The sequence below is a fragment of the Macaca nemestrina genome, chromosome 10 (assembly GCF_043159975.1).
Source record: "Macaca nemestrina isolate mMacNem1 chromosome 10, mMacNem.hap1, whole genome shotgun sequence".
Classification (NCBI taxonomy): domain Eukaryota; kingdom Metazoa; phylum Chordata; class Mammalia; order Primates; family Cercopithecidae; genus Macaca; species Macaca nemestrina.
Genome location: NC_092134.1, coordinates 83,760,292 through 83,776,785, shown reverse-complemented (window position 1 = coordinate 83,776,785; position 16,494 = coordinate 83,760,292). Strand labels below are relative to the sequence as shown.

General features: G+C 51.9%; 1 protein-coding gene across 9 annotated transcripts in view; it reads right to left on the bottom strand.

Moving 5' to 3' along the window:
• Positions 1–16,494, bottom strand: part of LOC105492868 (formin like 3) — an 89,093-nt gene that overhangs the window by 1,597 nt on the left and 71,002 nt on the right. For 5 of the 9 annotated variants that reach the window (XR_011609161.1, XM_071071754.1, XM_071071753.1 and 2 more), the window contains 22 exons: positions 15,290–15,373; positions 11,745–11,897; positions 10,382–10,490; positions 10,123–10,199; positions 9,702–9,795; positions 8,217–8,291; positions 7,507–7,617; positions 7,040–7,189; positions 6,581–6,682; positions 5,290–5,569; positions 4,747–4,815; positions 4,533–4,657; positions 4,038–4,240; positions 3,077–3,311; positions 2,856–2,924; positions 2,645–2,725; positions 2,424–2,553; positions 1,586–1,746; positions 1,152–1,253; positions 722–814; positions 339–462; positions 91–205 (listed from right to left, as the gene is read on the bottom strand). Coding sequence is in view for 8 of the 9 variants with exons in the window: in XM_071071754.1 (XP_070927855.1) it covers positions 114–205; positions 339–462; positions 722–814; positions 1,152–1,253; positions 1,586–1,746; positions 2,424–2,553; positions 2,645–2,725; positions 2,856–2,924; positions 3,077–3,311; positions 4,038–4,240; positions 4,533–4,657; positions 4,747–4,815; positions 5,290–5,569; positions 6,581–6,682; positions 7,040–7,189; positions 7,507–7,617; positions 8,217–8,291; positions 9,702–9,795; positions 10,123–10,199; positions 10,382–10,490; positions 11,745–11,897; positions 15,290–15,373 (2,719 nt within the window). In the remaining variant the exon portion in view is untranslated. The remainder of the gene's footprint in view (positions 1–90; positions 206–338; positions 463–721; positions 815–1,151; positions 1,254–1,585; positions 1,747–2,423; positions 2,554–2,644; positions 2,726–2,855; positions 2,925–3,076; positions 3,312–4,037; positions 4,241–4,532; positions 4,658–4,746; positions 4,816–5,289; positions 5,570–6,580; positions 6,683–7,039; positions 7,190–7,506; positions 7,618–8,216; positions 8,292–9,701; positions 9,796–10,122; positions 10,200–10,381; positions 10,491–11,744; positions 11,898–15,289; positions 15,374–16,494) is intronic. The other 4 variants (XM_011760184.3, XM_011760183.3, XM_011760188.3 and 1 more) reach the window with 4 other exon arrangements.

The window sequence follows — 16,494 nt, the reverse complement described above, 5'->3', positions numbered from 1 at the left end:
GCAAATCATGCAGGAAAGGAGGTGCCTGTGGTCTCCAGCAGGAATCCTGGGAGATGGGCATGCAGAGGGGGCAGCTGCGGTGCCCAGTACCTGTCGGGCCCCAGCCTTGGGGGCTAACAGTTTGACTCATCATGGTGGGCTGCATCACAGAAGAAGCGTGAGCCCCGCTTGGCAGTACGGGCCGTGAAAGGGACACTCTTCAGCACTGTGGCCCAGGAGAGAGACACAGTGGTCAGGCCTCATGGGGTGTGGGATGGGAGGAGAGCCCAAAGGAGTTAGGTTGAGCTTTGGGAGCTGGGTGCAATGGCCAGGCCCCAGGGAGTGAAAAAGGGCCCCACCTGTGATGATGTCCTCGATGGTACCATCCTTCCCCTCATAAACAGGCCGGTGTTCCTTGGCCTGGCGCCGCCTCAACTCTGCTATTAACTCCTGCTGTTGCCACTTGTTCCGCTGGGATGGGGTCTAGGGCCAAGAATGTGGAGGGGGAAGGAAGTCATCACTGACCTAATGTGGGACTGGTTCCTGCCCCCAGGTGCAGTCTGAGGATGCCACTGCTTGTGCACTGCTAGGAATCCCCAAAGGCCCTCGCTCCATCCCTCTGGATGCCAGCCCTCTGGGTGGTCTGTCCACTCCAAGTTTTCATCTCCCCTAGCCTTCTGACCCCCAGCCCCCACTCTTTTGCCTTGTCGTCTTCCAGGCCCCAGCTCTTGGTCCCACCCACCTTGGCATCCAGTTTCTTGGCTTCCTGAGCCAGCTGCTTCTCCCGCATTACCTCCTCCTGCTTCTTGCGGGCTTCATTCTCTTGTTCTGCTTCCTAAGAGCCATGGAAGATGGGTGGGGGCTGGGGGTGAGGCTCACAGGCTGTGAGGGGAGGGGCTCACACTGAGGTGGAGAGTGGGTGGCAGTGAGACCCGCTAACTCCAGGTGGCCACCCTCTGGAGGGGCACTTCCTGCCCCAAACAATGACAGGAAGGTCCTGGGCCCCACCCTGCCCACCAGTTCACAGCTAAGAGGCCTTTCGCCAGCTTGCATCGCTCCCTTCCCAGGACTCAAAGGAGGAGTCGGAAAAGGCCCATACTTTAAACCCAGGCTTCTCTCCTTCAGCCAGTTTTCTCTCAACCAAACTTCTTTAAAAGCTATCTGCAGCTTACCTTGTAAGAACGAATGAATCGGACAAATACTGGGAAGAATACAGAAGGAGGTGTAGTCTTGGGACTCTCACCAAAGTAGCGCACAACTGCATTGTAGGCCTCCTGGGGAAGGGGTGGGCAGAACGGGTCACTGGCGGGAAGGGGCAGCCCAGCTCCCACACTGTGGACGAGTGGCCTGCGGAAAGCAGAGCCCAGGGCCAAAGGGAGGAAAACCAACCACCCAGGCCCCTGTGAGCTGGAGAGAACCTGGGGCTCCCAAAGCTCCCAATAACCAGTCTCCAGAGGCAGCTGCCTGCCACTCCCAAAGCGCGCTCTCCCCGCTACATATAGACAGCCAGCTGCTTGATTTAAAAGAAAAAATAGAACTAGGGCCACCTAGAGGGGCCTGGAGCCTTGGCCCTGGTTGCTCCCACCCGCCTGTACCCTGTGCTTGCCTCAGCCGTCTTGGCGTCCCGCTGGAGCTTGTCTAGTTTGCCTTCATTGGTACTGAGGAAGTTCCGGAGGACACTGTTGTCATGGATGCTGCACTCACGCCGAATCAGCTCCATGCCCCGGCCCAGCTCCTTCACGTCCAGCAGCACGTTCTCCAGGGACACTGGTCACCAAAAGCCTGGCTGAGGATGCCTAGGGCCTGGCACGCCCACCTCCCAGCCTAGAGCTATATCAAACTCTGGCCCTCCCCCTCAGCATGGGCTCATTCAGGTTCACATATCTGTGTGGACATAAGGAAGTACACACCAAGCTAGCTGATCCCTCACAGGGGGAGGGAATGGAATGGAAACTGAGCTTGTGACCCCAAAGAACACAGTAGCAAACAAAAGCAGGCAAGCCACAGAGACTGCTGGTCTCCACAATGAAACTGCCTCAGGCCTGCCCTAGTGTTCATGGGTGGGGCAGAAATAACAGCTACCTCATGTCTATAGAGGGCTTTATGATTTTTTTCTAAGCACATCACATACATCATACACAAATGCAAGATCTCTGGGGCCAGCTTGAGGGAGTTGGGAGTAAAGAGTCACTGCTCCCCTTCCTGTTCCTGCTCCCACTGTACCTAGCTGGGAAGAGCTGGGATGGGCCAGGCCTGGCGCCTGGAGGAAGGCTCCCTCTGGAGTGGCCCCTGCTTAAGGCTCCAGCGGAAAGCTTTGAAGTGGTCAAAAAGAAGATAACAAAAGCCAGAAACAAATGGACCCAAGTGTTCCCTCTCCTCATAGCTTCCTGGGATTGTCCTGGGCTGGATGTGAGGGCAGGCCCACCCAGCCAGGCTCTCCTCACCTGCTGCAGCCTTCTCAACAAAGTGCAGCTCATGCCAGAAGTTAGCCAGGTCTGGGTATTTCTCCTTCACTGTCAAGGCGATGAAATGAAGCAGTGTCATCTTCCGGTCAGTGGACTTGGTATCCAACAGCTAAGAGAGGGGGTCAGGGCAGTGCATAAAAGCTAAGCACACTGGCTCCACAACTGCTGCCCCCCAGGCTTCCTGGCCCTCACCATCTTACCAGATCCAGGCTCTGGAGCTTGAAGCCATACACAGCTCCCCGCTTGCTGCTGTTCATGTAGTTCCCCAGTGCAAGTATGATCTGTCCAAAGAATGCATGGGAGGCAGGTCAGGCTCAGGTCCTGAGGGCTCCTTCTTCCTCTCTGTATAGCCCCAGGCTCCCACCTAGGACCCGAGAACCCCAAGCACCCCTGTTCACAACCTCTTCCCACCTCCAACATCTGCTTCAGCTTCTGTGAAGACTTGACGGAAGCGGACGCCGCAATGATGGCATTGAGTTGCTGTAGGACAATATGAACACTGAAGTAACCCCAGGCTGAGATGCGGTAAAGACAGGGAGGGGTCAGAAGGACTGGAAGGGCAGGGGAGGTGACTAGCAGATGGAGGGTGGAGGGACAGCTGTCCAGGACCATGAGTTGGGTGGGGGCTGTACCGGTGTGAGCATCTGCAGGTTATCCTGGAAATTCCCCAGGAAGGCCATGCCAGCCATTCGCTGGGTCAGCCGTTCCACCTTGCTGAAGAGCAGCATGAAGCGATCCTCAGCCGCCAACTCCTCCAGGGGCTGCCGCTCACGCTCATATTGCCGCAGCAGCTTTACCTCAGCCTCTGTGGGCAGGAAGCGCATCAGGCACTCCACGAAGTCTACAGGTAGTGTCTGCAAGTCAAACCTGTGGAGGAGGAAGGGACCACGTCAGTTCTCCCATCTCTCCACGTTTTCCCTCATCCCTTTTATTTTCAAAGCTCCTAGAAGGACTGGACAGGGGACTGTACACAGAACACAGCCAAAGGCAAAGGACCCATTGCCTCATCTGTCACAGCACCAGCAATGATCCTAGGGGAACATTCCATGCTCCTGTTTAATAAGCCCTTTAATGTACTCCCTCTGTACCTAGGGTGAAGTCCAAACACCTGAGCATGGCTTATGAGGCCCAGCCTGCAAGACTTCTGACTGACTCTCTACCTTCTCCTGCTCCTCTCCCTACACTAAAGCCAGATTCCATTTTTAGTACCCAAGGCACTATGCTTCTCCCTCCAGTCTGAACTGGACTAACTCCTATCTTTTCTTCAGGTCCCAGTTGAGACATTACCTCCTGTGGGAAGGCTTCCCTCATTCATCACCAAGCTCAGCTACATGAACCTCCATATTCTCCCAAAGCTGCCTGTATACTTCTACCATCTCGGTGGTATCACTCAGTGTTACTGCACTGTTCCCAATAGACTGAGAGCTCCTTGGGTGAAGGTCTGGGCTGAACTGCCAGCACAGATGCAGTAAATTCTGGCCAAGCCAAGCCAGTGGATGATTAGGGGGATAGGAGGGAGTTCTGTCAGATGACCTGGAATCTAGGGAAACCCAGGCTTCTGGGTGGAGAACCCCAGGTCAGTGGGAGCCTCACGTGTGAATGGCCCTGCAGATCTCCTCAGCCGAGCGGCCAGCCTTGCGTAGGGTGATGGCCAGGTTCTTGGCACGATTGGCTTCCAACAGAGTCACCTTGCTGGCAGCTTTTTGCGCTGTCTTGTTCTTGGAGCAGATGAGGTCAAGGGCAGGGCCCTGCGCTTTCGTCTTGAATAATTCTTCAAACTTATCCAGATCCAGGTCCTGGCAGGAATAGATGAGCAGGGAAAATGCTATAGCCTCATACTAGTGGAGGACCTCCTGACAGCCCACCCAGCGTTGGCCCAGAGCTCTGTCACTCTGGAATATTTCCTGAATACAAACACAAATAAAGTGTTGACACAACTAGAAATATATATACACTCAAGAATGAAGGGTTCGTGGAGCTGAGCCTGGCCTCACCCTGTCTGATGGCTTTTCTAAGACCAGATCTCCTCAAAACGCAACCAGGTCCCTAGCCCTCAACCTTACCCCTCTGGACCCCAGGCCCTGTTACCTCCAAGATCTTCTCATCATCAAGTTCGCTGAAGACAGTGCCACTGATCTGGTTGGGTTTCAGTGCTGTCCAGTTGAAGACAGGCAGCCGGAACTTGGTCTTGATAGGTTTCTTAATTCGAATGGCTAATTTGGAAGGAGGATCAGTGACACAGGGGCCAAGGACACACACCCCTGGTCCCACCAGCCCTGCCCAGAGCCTTGGGGACACTCACCTGACAGGCCCACTGTCAACACCACAGAGGGTGCAGCACCAGGGAGAGGTGGGGCTGGGGGACACTTGTCTGGGGAAAGAAGATACAGTGACCCAGGGGTCAAGAGACTCTTCATAGGCTTCCCTCCCCTCTGCCTGCCCCACCTTCTCTGAGAGTTTAAAAAAAAAACAACTCTCAGAGAAGGAGCCTACATGAACTCTGCTCAAGCTGCTCCCAGAAATTCTAACTCTGACAGGGCAGTTGTTGCTGGTCTCTGACCCAGTTTCTACGGCTATAGTCTAAGCCTCTCCTTGGCTGTCTTCAAAGGAATTGGGAGCAACATCTTTATGACCCTTAAAACAGGTCTACATCTGCTTTTGGGCATCCCTGTGCTGATAACTTGAGCTCCTCTCAGATTCCAGCCCTCCCTCACCCGGATTTTATATCCCCCTAGTCCTCAGATGATGCCATTTTCCCAGTTTCTCCCTGAGGAAGACACTGCTGACTACAGTTTTGGTCCCCACAAAGAGGCTGCCCCTGCTGGTTCCCAGGGGTGGTGGTTACCTGGTAATGGGGGAGGTGGAGGGGGCAAGGGCGGAGCTGGTGGTGGAGGAAGAGGCAGGACCTCCTCAGGGGGTGTGCCTGGAGCCAGAAGATCCAGGTTGGAGGGTGGCATGCCCTCACTCAGCTCTGCAGGGCCTACTCTGGCCAGGGCCTCACTGCCCACAGACTCCAGGCCCCGGACACTTGGCTCCAAATGGCATCGACGCTGAAAGGCCTCCTCCTTCTCTTTAATGAGCCTTCGCAGGGTATGCACCTGGTGGCTTGTGTTCTCGTATGTCTCCTGACAGGCAGACAGCACCATTAAGGGAAAAGTGGGCTGAAGGAATAGTCATTGCCCCTAGAGTGAGAATTCCTACCCAGGGTTCTCTTAACTAGGGTCTCTGTGAGTGTACTCAGAGGCTCAGAGTGGCAGAAGCCCAGGTGGGGGAATGGGGAAGCTGGAAGGCAGCAAAACAAAAGAGGCAAGCAGAAGCTGCCTCCTCCCTCTGCTGGCACCCTCAGGTGTCCTCTCTGCTCCAGCCAATCCTCACTGCATGGACCTCTCAAAGCCCAGGGAAAAAGGTGGCCCCTGTGAAACTCTCCTTAATCTACCACCGGTCTAAAATAGCTGCTCTCTCCATAGCCCTTTGGGCCTCATTTTGCTTTACTTTCACTTGACCTTGTATAATGGCTCAATTGGAAGCCCCCTATAAACAAGACCCTGTTTTAACCACCTCTGTATTCTCCATAGCTCCCAATACAATGCTTAGCAGAAGCGGGGCAGATACATATTGAGCTCAACACAGCCAGCATATATTCTTCTGGAAGAGAAGGTAGGATGGGGACATGACTATAATGAACAAAAAGTCAGGTGAGAATACAGGAGAGAATGAAATATAAAGAGCACCTGCCCTGCTAATTTAGGATACCTGGTGGACATCCTAATACACGGAGCACCTGGTCCCTCTGCCTGTGCTCATTAAGCATGGCTTGGGGAGGAACATGGGGGTAGACGGGAGAAAAATCAATGGCATAGGCTGGTAGAAGGAGGCTGGGTTGGAACTCCAGAATACTCTGGGTGCCCCAGCTGCTCCCACCCTCTTATGTGTGTGTCTGGCTCACACTGGCTTCAGCTTTCCTCTCTAACTAGAAACATGGGGTGAAATCATCAGCCCACCCAGACCTGAGTACCTCAAGGGTGAATCAAGATCTAAATCCTAAAGAACTTGATATGACTCAGGGAAAAAAAGCAAAACCCCAAGGCCCTGGAGCCCAGGATCAGTCAGGGACCGCCTTCCCAGAGTACTTGTACCTTGATGCTCTCTAGTTCCTTCTCCCGCTGCAGCAGCTGCTTCTCTAGCTCTGCCACCCGCATCATGTTTTCATTCTCTAGGTCCAGAAGCTTCTCTGTGAGCTGCACAACAGGAAGGGCAGGTTCTGTGCTGGCCCTAAAGCCTGGGCACTCAGCACAGCCTGAACCCTAGTCAAGACCTGAGTCCAACCCCTCAACACAAGGGATAACAGATACAAGACAAAGGCCACATTCTGACTGTCTCAAGACCAATGCCACCTCATGCCCAGCCCTGGAGGTCGGTGTGTGTTCCAATTAGTGGATGATCCAGTGGCTCAGACCTGAGTATGCTCTTGAGAGCCCTGGTGGGTTCTAAACCCTCCCTGGGACTCAATCTGGAGGCAATGGGTCAGCTTAGGATTCCTGGTAACTTGAGCTTCCATCAACAGTGGCTCTGGCAGGCAAAGAAAGACCACCTACATGGGACACATGCTCCTCCAACTCTTCCACCTTCTCCAGGGCTACATTCTTGGTCTCAGCATCCTCCAACAAACCCCCGACGTCAAACACGTTGTCTAGATATGCCTGAATCTGCACCTGTAGCTTCTCGCTCTCCGTGTGCCTTGACTTCTGGGGGAAGAGCAGAGAGTAGTAGTAGTTGTAGGAGCAGGCAGATCATCAGGGGAACTTTCTGAGAAAGACTTAGTCCTCATCCCCCCTTCGCCACCACTTCCCAAAGAGTTCCTGCTGCAGGCCATGTCAGATTCTCGCCCCATGGAGTGGCCTGACTGGGGAGTTATCTGCAGAGGTCCTGAGTCCCAGGCCACAGAAGACAGGCAGGGTCCCAAGAGCATCAAGGACTAGGCACTTATAAAAGAAAAATCATTTGTGATATGGCTAAACGGATCCCAACGAACCTCACCTTACAAGGACCCCAACCAGCTCACCTGCAGGAACTCCTCTAGCCCCAGCTTGGTAAACTCATACTGCAGGTGGACCCGGAAGTTCATGTCCTCCACCGAGTGCACCACGATGTTGATGAACTGCATGCAGGCCACCTGAAGAAGAGGAGGCCCAGAGAAGCAGCAACAGGAAGGGCAGATGAGAGCCAAGAGACCAGGAGGATAGGTGGCTGTTAGAATATCATCATCATGTGGATAATTACAGGGAGTCAATTAAAGAGTTAAGCCTTTATGGGGGCAATAAGAGCATTTTAATTTTTAAAAAGTCATTTAATATTCAGTGTATAAAGACAAGTAAATTACATGAAAAACAGATGTAAGTGAAGATATAGCTCTCTGATTTCCTTTGTACATCAGCAGGTATTCCTCAAGGAAACCTTACCTAGCCAAAAACCCTGCATTGAGGGGAAGAGAAGCTAGAGGAAGAGCTTAGGAAAGGGAGGGCAGCTCAAAAAGGATCCATCCAATTCAAGGACAAAAAGGCCACAGAAAAGAGGAAAAGGAGATAGATCCGATATAGACAAATGATGTCCTGAAGTTTCTAAGAGCTCTCTGGGGTGGGCAGGTGGACAAGAAGCATTTGCTGAATAGAATCATTCTGGGCTCTACATGGAATATCAAGATACGCTGTTGGCCTCACCCCTGTTGTCAAGGAACACACAGCCCTGGTGCTGGACCCAGGCCCAGTTCCTCACCATGAAGTCAATGTTGCTGTCCTCATTCCGGAAATATTCCATCAGCTTCTCAAAGCGGTGCAGCTCCTTGCATACCTGAATGAGCAAACTTTCTCAGTGAAAGGATCTGCTCTGTGCAGAACCCAAGCCCCTGTGCTCTGGCTCCCAGGAACATCATGGCAAAGGACTGGTTCAGACCAAGCTTAACCACAACTCTATATATGAAATAGGGCATTCTGGACACTATAAAAGAAAACCTGGGGCCGGGCGCGGTGGCTCATGCCTATAACCCCAGCACTTTGCGAGGCCAAGATGGACAGATCACCTGAGGTGAGGAGTTCAAGAACAGCCTGGGCAACATGGTGAAACCCCATCTCTACTAAAAATACAAAAATTAGCCGGGCGTGGTGGCATATGCCTGTAGTCCCAGCTACTTGGGAGGCAGAGGCAGGAGAATCGCTTGAACCCGGGAGGTGGAAGCTGCGGCGAGCTGAGATTGTGCCACTGAACTCCAGCCTGGCCACAGAGTGAGACTCCATCTCAAAAAAGAAAGAAAACTGGGACCTACAATCTGGCTCTGGGTCTATGGTCCCCCACCAAATTGCTGAGGGAATTCAGTAAAGCCTGTGCCCTTAAGCTGGGCTTTGAGTGCCTCTGGGGATAGGTCAAGAAGAAACACAGGGATGTGATGCTGCCAAGTTACTAAAAGGAGGAGGGAAAGAAGGAGGAAGGTAGGAAGGCCATGGCTAAGACAGGAGGCTGCAGTCCTAGTGGGGATGCAGAGGAAGGGCCAGTGTACAGGAAAGCCCTCTCTGAGAGGGGTCTAGAGGCTCCTCTGAGCCTCTGGGCCTCAAGGAGGAAGAGCCGTTTCCTGGCTTGAACAATGGATGCTAGGGAAGAGGTCCAAAGAAGAGGAAGGGGTGGGACCACCAGCTGTGGCTGGATGTCAAAGAATCCTGTGTTCAAGTAGATAGGGGTTTCAGAGGCAGGCCCAGGAGCTGGGGCAAATGCCACAAAGGAGTTCCTTCTCTCCTCACCAGTAACAGCCAACAACCCAGGAGACATCCTTGCTTACCTTCTCCTCCCATTTCAAACATATGTGCTTTGGGTTCTATCAATGGTTCACCGCATCAGATTCCCATCTGGGGTGTCACTTAAGTACATATACTCAGGCCTCTAATGGGTCTGAACTAGAGCATGGGGATCTGTACTTTTAACAAGCTCCTTAGGTGATCTGGATGCAGGGCCCAAGTAGGACCATTAGACTATAGCCCTCAGCTAGCTGAGGGTATCTTTAGCTGGCCAATCAGGAGGTTTCTTGGCCCGAAGATCTAGTAAGACTAAAGTTCTGGTATTAAAAACAGTGGGAGTTCAGGAGAGAGGTTGCTTAGCCAAGCACTGGAATGTTAAAAAGCATTGCAGATCACAGGAAATGGTGCTTACCTACCTGGCTCCCTGCCTTCTCCCCTGCAAACACACACACACAAGCAAAGCCAAAAGACTGACCTCTTTGAAATTGTCAAAGGCAGCAAGGATGATTTCGTGACCTCCTCGCACCAAACACACAGCTGCCAGAAGCTCTAAGACAAGGGCTTTGGTCCTAAGGGGTGAAGAAGGAAGATTAACACCCTAGCTCCCCATCCTGACAACTACACAGCTCACTTCCCTGGCTGGGTAAGTCCTTTTGGAGAGTGGAGAAAGCCTCAGTGGTGAGGAGAGAGGGTGGGAGAAAGCGGGCTTGCTCCTTTACTAAGCTGTATAGACTAGAGGAGAGCCAGGGATACTTCTCCTCCAGCAGAGGTGAGGGGGTCCAAACCAAGGCTCTGACAGGACTCCAAGGCTAGGCAGGACTTGTCAGGAATACATGGAATACAGATATCCAGAGCCCTGAACAGAGTGAGGAGGAAAGGGGAGGGAAGGAACTCACCTTGGATTCTTGTTATTGAGGCTAAGTGCAATCTCATTGACAGCATGGGGGTGGGACATGACCAGGTTGAATCCATACTACAAGAGAAAGGACAGAAGGAGGAGACCTTGATGGTGGGAAAGAGTGAGCCCAGCAGATCTCCTTGACCATAGGCCCACCAGCAAACCTGTCTTTTATAAGCTGGTGCCCTCCTAGCTCTCCTGGTTTTGCAGATGAGGCAGAAGAGGTAGAGCACCCACGACTAGTGCTTCCCCCTTACCTGATAATTCATGATGGCTCTGAGACAAAGGATACAGACGTGGACGTCATCCTTCTGGCTCACTAGGCGGGAGTTCTTCAGGGCCCTCCGCCCAGGGAGAGTGCTATACCTGGGGAGATGGGCCAGGCAGTCAGGTGGGAGCTGAGGCTGCCAGTGAAGCATCTAGGGGCACTCACCATCACCCAGAGAGCAGGCTGCTCCTTAGCAGTGGCAAAAAATAGGGAATAGCACCTTGTACTAACAGCCAAGAGGGACAGCGTGCAGGAGGTAGAGTGTCCAGCCTGTTTTCACCTGCTTAAGTAGGCCTTTATCAGCAACTACTCAGGATCCCAGCTTTATAACCAGTGCCCCAAACCTAGAGATCCTTCAAAATACAAGTAGTAGTTGTGTAGGCCTTCCTAGTCCCTGAGATGGGTCCAGAGACACAGTCATCTGAGCATTCCCTCCACCCACTTCCAGTTGCTGCACCTTCTGCACAATCTGTGAGACAAGAGCATCGTGGTTCCCATCCCACTTCTGTATCACAGAAAAGGCAGAGCCGACCCCCAAAGGCTTTAGTGGGGCCACAGGGCTATGTCTGGCTTTGCACTACCCCTCCACCCTCTCAGTGATATTTCATGGAAAAGGGAGGAGACACTGTCTGCTCATGCATGACAAGAATAATCAACAGTATCCAAGGGACACAACCCAAAGGAGACTAGGAGAAAAGCATGGCCACAGGAGAGATAGAAACCAAGGAAAGGGCCATTGGACCCAAAGGGAAGCCTCCCAGAGTAGGAAGGGGCTCTGAGAAGTCATCCAGTCCATCCGCCTACCACCAGGCAGGACAGCTTTTTAGACACCGCAGACAGACAGATGAGCACGTTGCACCCTTAGAGAGAAAAGGTCTGAAGGAAGAGGTGAAGGGAATGCGAGGGGCAGCCAGGTTGGGTGGGAGCTGGTCTCCAAGCAGCTGAAGGGGCAGAGTGAAGAACTACAGGGAAACAGAATGAGGGTAGGAGCTGGATCACCCAGTGAAGGCCATGGACCTGTATGAGATGTGCCCTGCTCAAGAGACCCAGGAGGAATGGCAGAGTGTGAGTGAGGAATGAAGGGGCCCCCCAGAGAGGGGTTAGGAGTGGGGAGAGCTGGAACCCCATGTGGGGTGAGTGCAGCTGAGACCATGTACTTACCCAGGACAGACCGCTGGGCAGAGTCAAGGAGACAGAGAGGACAGACCAGAGACAGACTGGCAGGCAGAGGGCAAGAGAGCTGAGCCTGGAAGCAAGAGTGGAGGGAGGAGCATGAGCACTCACCGCTGAACCTGAGACCTGCACTGAAAGGTAGGGTGGGAGGCAGGCGGGCAGAGCAAGAGCACACATACCGGAGCACAGACTGGCGCGCAGAGCGAGCGAGGCTGTTGGTGAAGGGGGCCGACAGAGCGCTGGGTGGCTGCAGGTCCTCGATGGACCTGCTCCAGGACCGGAGTTTGTCAAATGCACCATCGTCACCACTCTCCAGACCCTCAAAGTCAAACCTGGAGCATGAAAGGACACACGTGCGCACACACAGGCACATACGCGGGAGAAATTCAGTGCCAAGGCCCCCTGCGAGCCTACCCCCACCCTTCAGGCCTCCAGGGCAACAAGAAGCAGGGGTAGCAAGGAGAAAAAGCAGAACTGGGCAGCAGAGACCTGATCCTAGCTGGAAGAGCCACTAACACAGAACAGTGGCAGAAGCAGCACAGGCAGCAACCAGGAGGGGAGTCTAAGGAGATGGGAAGCTGATGGAGGCCAACTCCTTTGCTCCCCACTGGCCAGGAAACTCCAGGAGGAGTGTCCTCCCCATGGGCCACTCAGGAGCTGGCAGTCTTTCTGCACTCTCAGCTTAGATGGAACATCTCTAGGAAGCTGTGGCCCCCCATGAAGAATCTGCCCCGTAGAGGGAATGGTGGGGAATGGGCGAACTGCAGGTCTTGCTAGTTGGCAAATGCCAGCACCCAAAGGGCCTTTCAGTGCCTTGAAGGAGTCCAGTTGATTGTGGATGGCAGGACTGAATGGAAAGGAAAGGGGGTTCTGCCAAACCCAGAGTGGGACAGTCCTTTATTGTTTGGAGGAGCACCACTGCCCCATCTTAGCACTGGGCTTTAATGACCAGGTTCTCTATGGTTCTGGCTACTTGAGGTTTCTAGGTTTTTCAGGTATACAGGCTCCCTGGGCTTCAGTTGCCCTGGGGAAAGAAATTATAAGTTGAGATTGTGGACCAGGGTCCTGTAGTCTAGCCTCTGCAGGAGTTGAATGGTTTGTCACTTCCTGATCCTGGAACCAGATGTCTTCCACCATCAGCAATTATTATTATTTTTTTTTAAGAGAAAGGGTTTCACTCTGTGGCCCAGGATGGAATGCAGTGGCACAGTCGTGGCTCACTGTAACCTCTAACTCCTGGGCTTAAGCAATCCTCCCGCCTCAGCCTCCCGAGTAGCTGGGACTATAGGTGCGTGCCACCATGCCTGACTAATTTTTTAAGATTTTCTTGTAGAGATGGAGTCTTGCTATGTTGTGCAGGCTGGTCTTAAAACTCCTGGGCTCAAGCAATCTCTCATCTTGGCCTCCCAAAGCTCTGGGATTACATGTGAGCCACTGCCCCCAGTCAACCATCAGCAGTTTGTCAGTGTGGCCAGGACAAGGAAGACGGCCAAGATCACAAACTCACAGAGACTCCTCTCTTATACATCCTCACTTCAGGATATACCCCTCTGAGAAACTGTCCCTCTCCTTCTTGTCCTCTTCCTCCATGTAGGTCATTAAAGACTAAGGGAGCATCTCCTACAGGTTCTTCTCCCCCAAGAAGCATTCTGCTCAGATATGGGGTCAAAGGCACAGAGGTTGAGGCTTTCTGGAATAGGAAGGGATATCTACAGATGTCAGAATATTCCAAAGGAAGTGGGAGCAGGCTTTAGTGTCCTCATGATTAGGAGGTGTTTAATGGGGCTCTCAGGTAGACATCAGAGGAATCTCCTGACAGGGAAACAGCTTGCTGACTCCATCAGCAACAACACTGTATCCTCTTGTACTGGTATATGCAGTTTACAAACAAGTATCTTCACTCAAACTCTATTTGGCCTCACCCTTTCCCTCTCAATCCTTCCCAAAACACACACTCTCTCCCCCACACAGAGTCCTTCTTTTTTAAAAACAGAGTCAAAGGTACTGCCATGGACACTACAATACTGAGGTTCCAGGGTACTCTTGGTTTAGGGCGGCTGGAATTTGTTTGCTTTTCAAGTAAGAGAGATAGGCTTATTTGGAAAAATGAGCTACATTTTTTATTATGAAAGCTCTGAATTTTTAAAGAAAAATTATTTCACCAAATGTTTTTCATTTCTTTCTATAAAAAGAATTTTTTTAAGAGAGAGGACAATCACACGAGGTATGACTTCTGCTGAGACAAGAATGAAAGTGGGCCACTCTTGCCTTTAACAGAGGATAACCTGGAAAAGGTGAGAGAGGCACTGAACGTAGAAGAAGCATCGGTTCAAATTCCTAAGGAGATGACTCTGAAGACCTGCTGGAAAAAGAAGAATGGCCAAGGGGGCAGGACAGTAGTTAGAAAAGTGGAAGCTGGTTGGGAGCAGTGGCTCACACCTGCAATCCCAGCACTTTGGAAGGCCGAGGCAAGCTGGATCGCTTGAGCCCAGGAGTTCAAGGCCAGCCTGGGCAGCATGGTGAAACCCCATCCCTACTAAAAACACACAAAAAGTTAGCTAAGCATGGTGGTGTACACCTGTGGTCCCAGCTACTCAGCAGGACTGAGGCAGGACTGAGGCAGGACTGAGGCAGGAGGACTGCTTGAGCACAGGAAGTCAAGCCTGCAGTGAGCCGAGATTGTGCCACTGCACTCCAGCCTGGGCAACTGAGCAAGACCCTGTCTCAAAAAAATGTTAGGGCTGAGTCCTAGGATGGAGGAGTTTCCTGGGACGCTGGGGAAAACTAGGGACAGTCATGGGCAAACCGGGAAGACTGGTCTCCCTAATGCTGACCTGTCCTAGGTATAAGTCTAAATGTGTTGGTCATTATGTTTATTATGTAATTCCATATATTCAGGTAATTGTGGTAGGGTATGCCACTTTAAATAATAATAATGAAATTAACAATAGATCTGCTACCACAATACAGACCTAGTATGTTCCAAACAATACTAAGTGTTTTAACACGTCATCATCTAATTTTCACAACAACCCTGGAATGTGGATCTCCTTTCATAGAAGAAGATTAAAAACTTGCTTTGGAGTCACACAGATAGTAAATAACAGAACTGAGACCCAAACTCAGCTTTGTCTGACTCAAGAGCTCTCATTCCTTCCACTATACCAGGCCACCTTTTCTGTGCTAACTCACTTCTGGCTGCCTCCAAGCCCCCATGCCTGCTAGAAAAAGACTCCTGAATACTTCATTTTTCTATCCAGGTCAAAAGGTCATGCTCACTGTTCCTGGGTTCTTCAACAATGACCTGGAGTAATAACCCTCTCATGTCTGGAAACCCAAAGTTGCTTCTGGAAGACTCAACTCTGCAAAGATGAATGGATCCCACCAAGGCATCTCTACCAGAAGCCAGGACATTTCCCTGGATTGCTCACAGCTTGGCATTTGGATGCCTTGGCTTCTGATTCCAAGCTCCCTTTCCATCTCTCTCTCCTATTCTCCAAAATGCATCTTATCTTCTACTCCAGCCTAGTACCATTCTTCACTGATCCCCAGACATCTCTGGGCTTGCCTGCCTACTTCCACACCACTGCTTGGGCTACTCCCTCCTGTCCAGGATTCCCATTTCCATCTTCATTGTTGAACTCTCACCCTTCCTTATCAAAGCAGAATAGAACTATGTCCTCCCCCAACTGGTCCCCAACCTTAGCCCCGGGGTGGTACTCACATGACAGAACACTGGGCAAAGGACAGGTAATCCACCAGCACATCCAGGCCTTTGTTTTCATCATTCAGAAACTCCCGCACCCACCTGCAGATAAAGGAAACACAGTGGAAGGGGTCTGCTAAAGTGGGTCAAGGATCAGGAGGGTGACATGCCTCTGATCCAACACCTCCTCCTCCTGGAACCCAGCACCAGGCTAGGAAAATTCTGAAGATCAAAACCCATGACAGACCCATCCACGGTCATGGACTTCCCCTAGGCAGGGAAGCCAGGGATGGGGAAAGTACAGGCCCTTCTAATACCACTTGCTTTATCACGAAGGTGCTTTAGACAAACAAGCTCTCAAGTACTCCCTCTTTAAGGGCCAGACCCTGGCTCAATTATTTTCTGCATCCCTCCACATGTCCTTGCTCAGTGTTTGTTGGAAGAATTTAGGAAGTATCAAGAGCATTTACCACAGGCCCGTGTGCAGAGTTGTGCTTGACCGAAGCCAGCAAGTCTCCAACCTGACTGAAGCCTGTCAAGACACCAGCAGGAAGAGTCAAGGAGAGCTCTGGAACAGAAGTATCCTGGGCCAAAGCACTCTCTACCAAGTTTAAGGAGAGGAGTTTTGGAAAGCAGTGAGCAAACAGAGATGTATAGGAGTTCTGTATTTAGTCATGTTGAGTTTGTCAGAACCTGAAAAAGCATGGGGGTGATCAGGAACCTGAGGAACTCCAGGATGTCTATGACCACTCTGAGTCAACCTGAGGACGTGGGCCCCCCCTCAGCCAGGAAGGTAGACAACAAAGCACCTAGGGACCATATCCCAGGGCATTATTTTCCCTTCTGCTTTCAGTCATTTTGGGCTGAGATATTCCTGGAATGAAAGTCAAGGGCAAATCTAGGGAACTGTTATATGACAGGTTCATTCCATAGCAGAAACATAAAACGCTCAGGATGAAACCCTAATCTAGAGTGCTCTACTCCTTCAGAATTTCTGGGGGTCTTTATAGGAAAGCTCTGCCCAAACTGCCGTGCGGGGCCTCTTCTCCCCAACAGCTGGAAAACCAGCGCCATGTTGGCCAGCCACACCCCAAGCTACGGAGAGACTCTGGAGCTACAACACCAGGCCCAGCTGAGATTTGGCAGCAGGCTCTGGCTGAAGCTGACTGACACCGGAGCTGCCTGAAGTTAGCTTCCTCTCTGGGGGCCAACAGGCCTCCCGT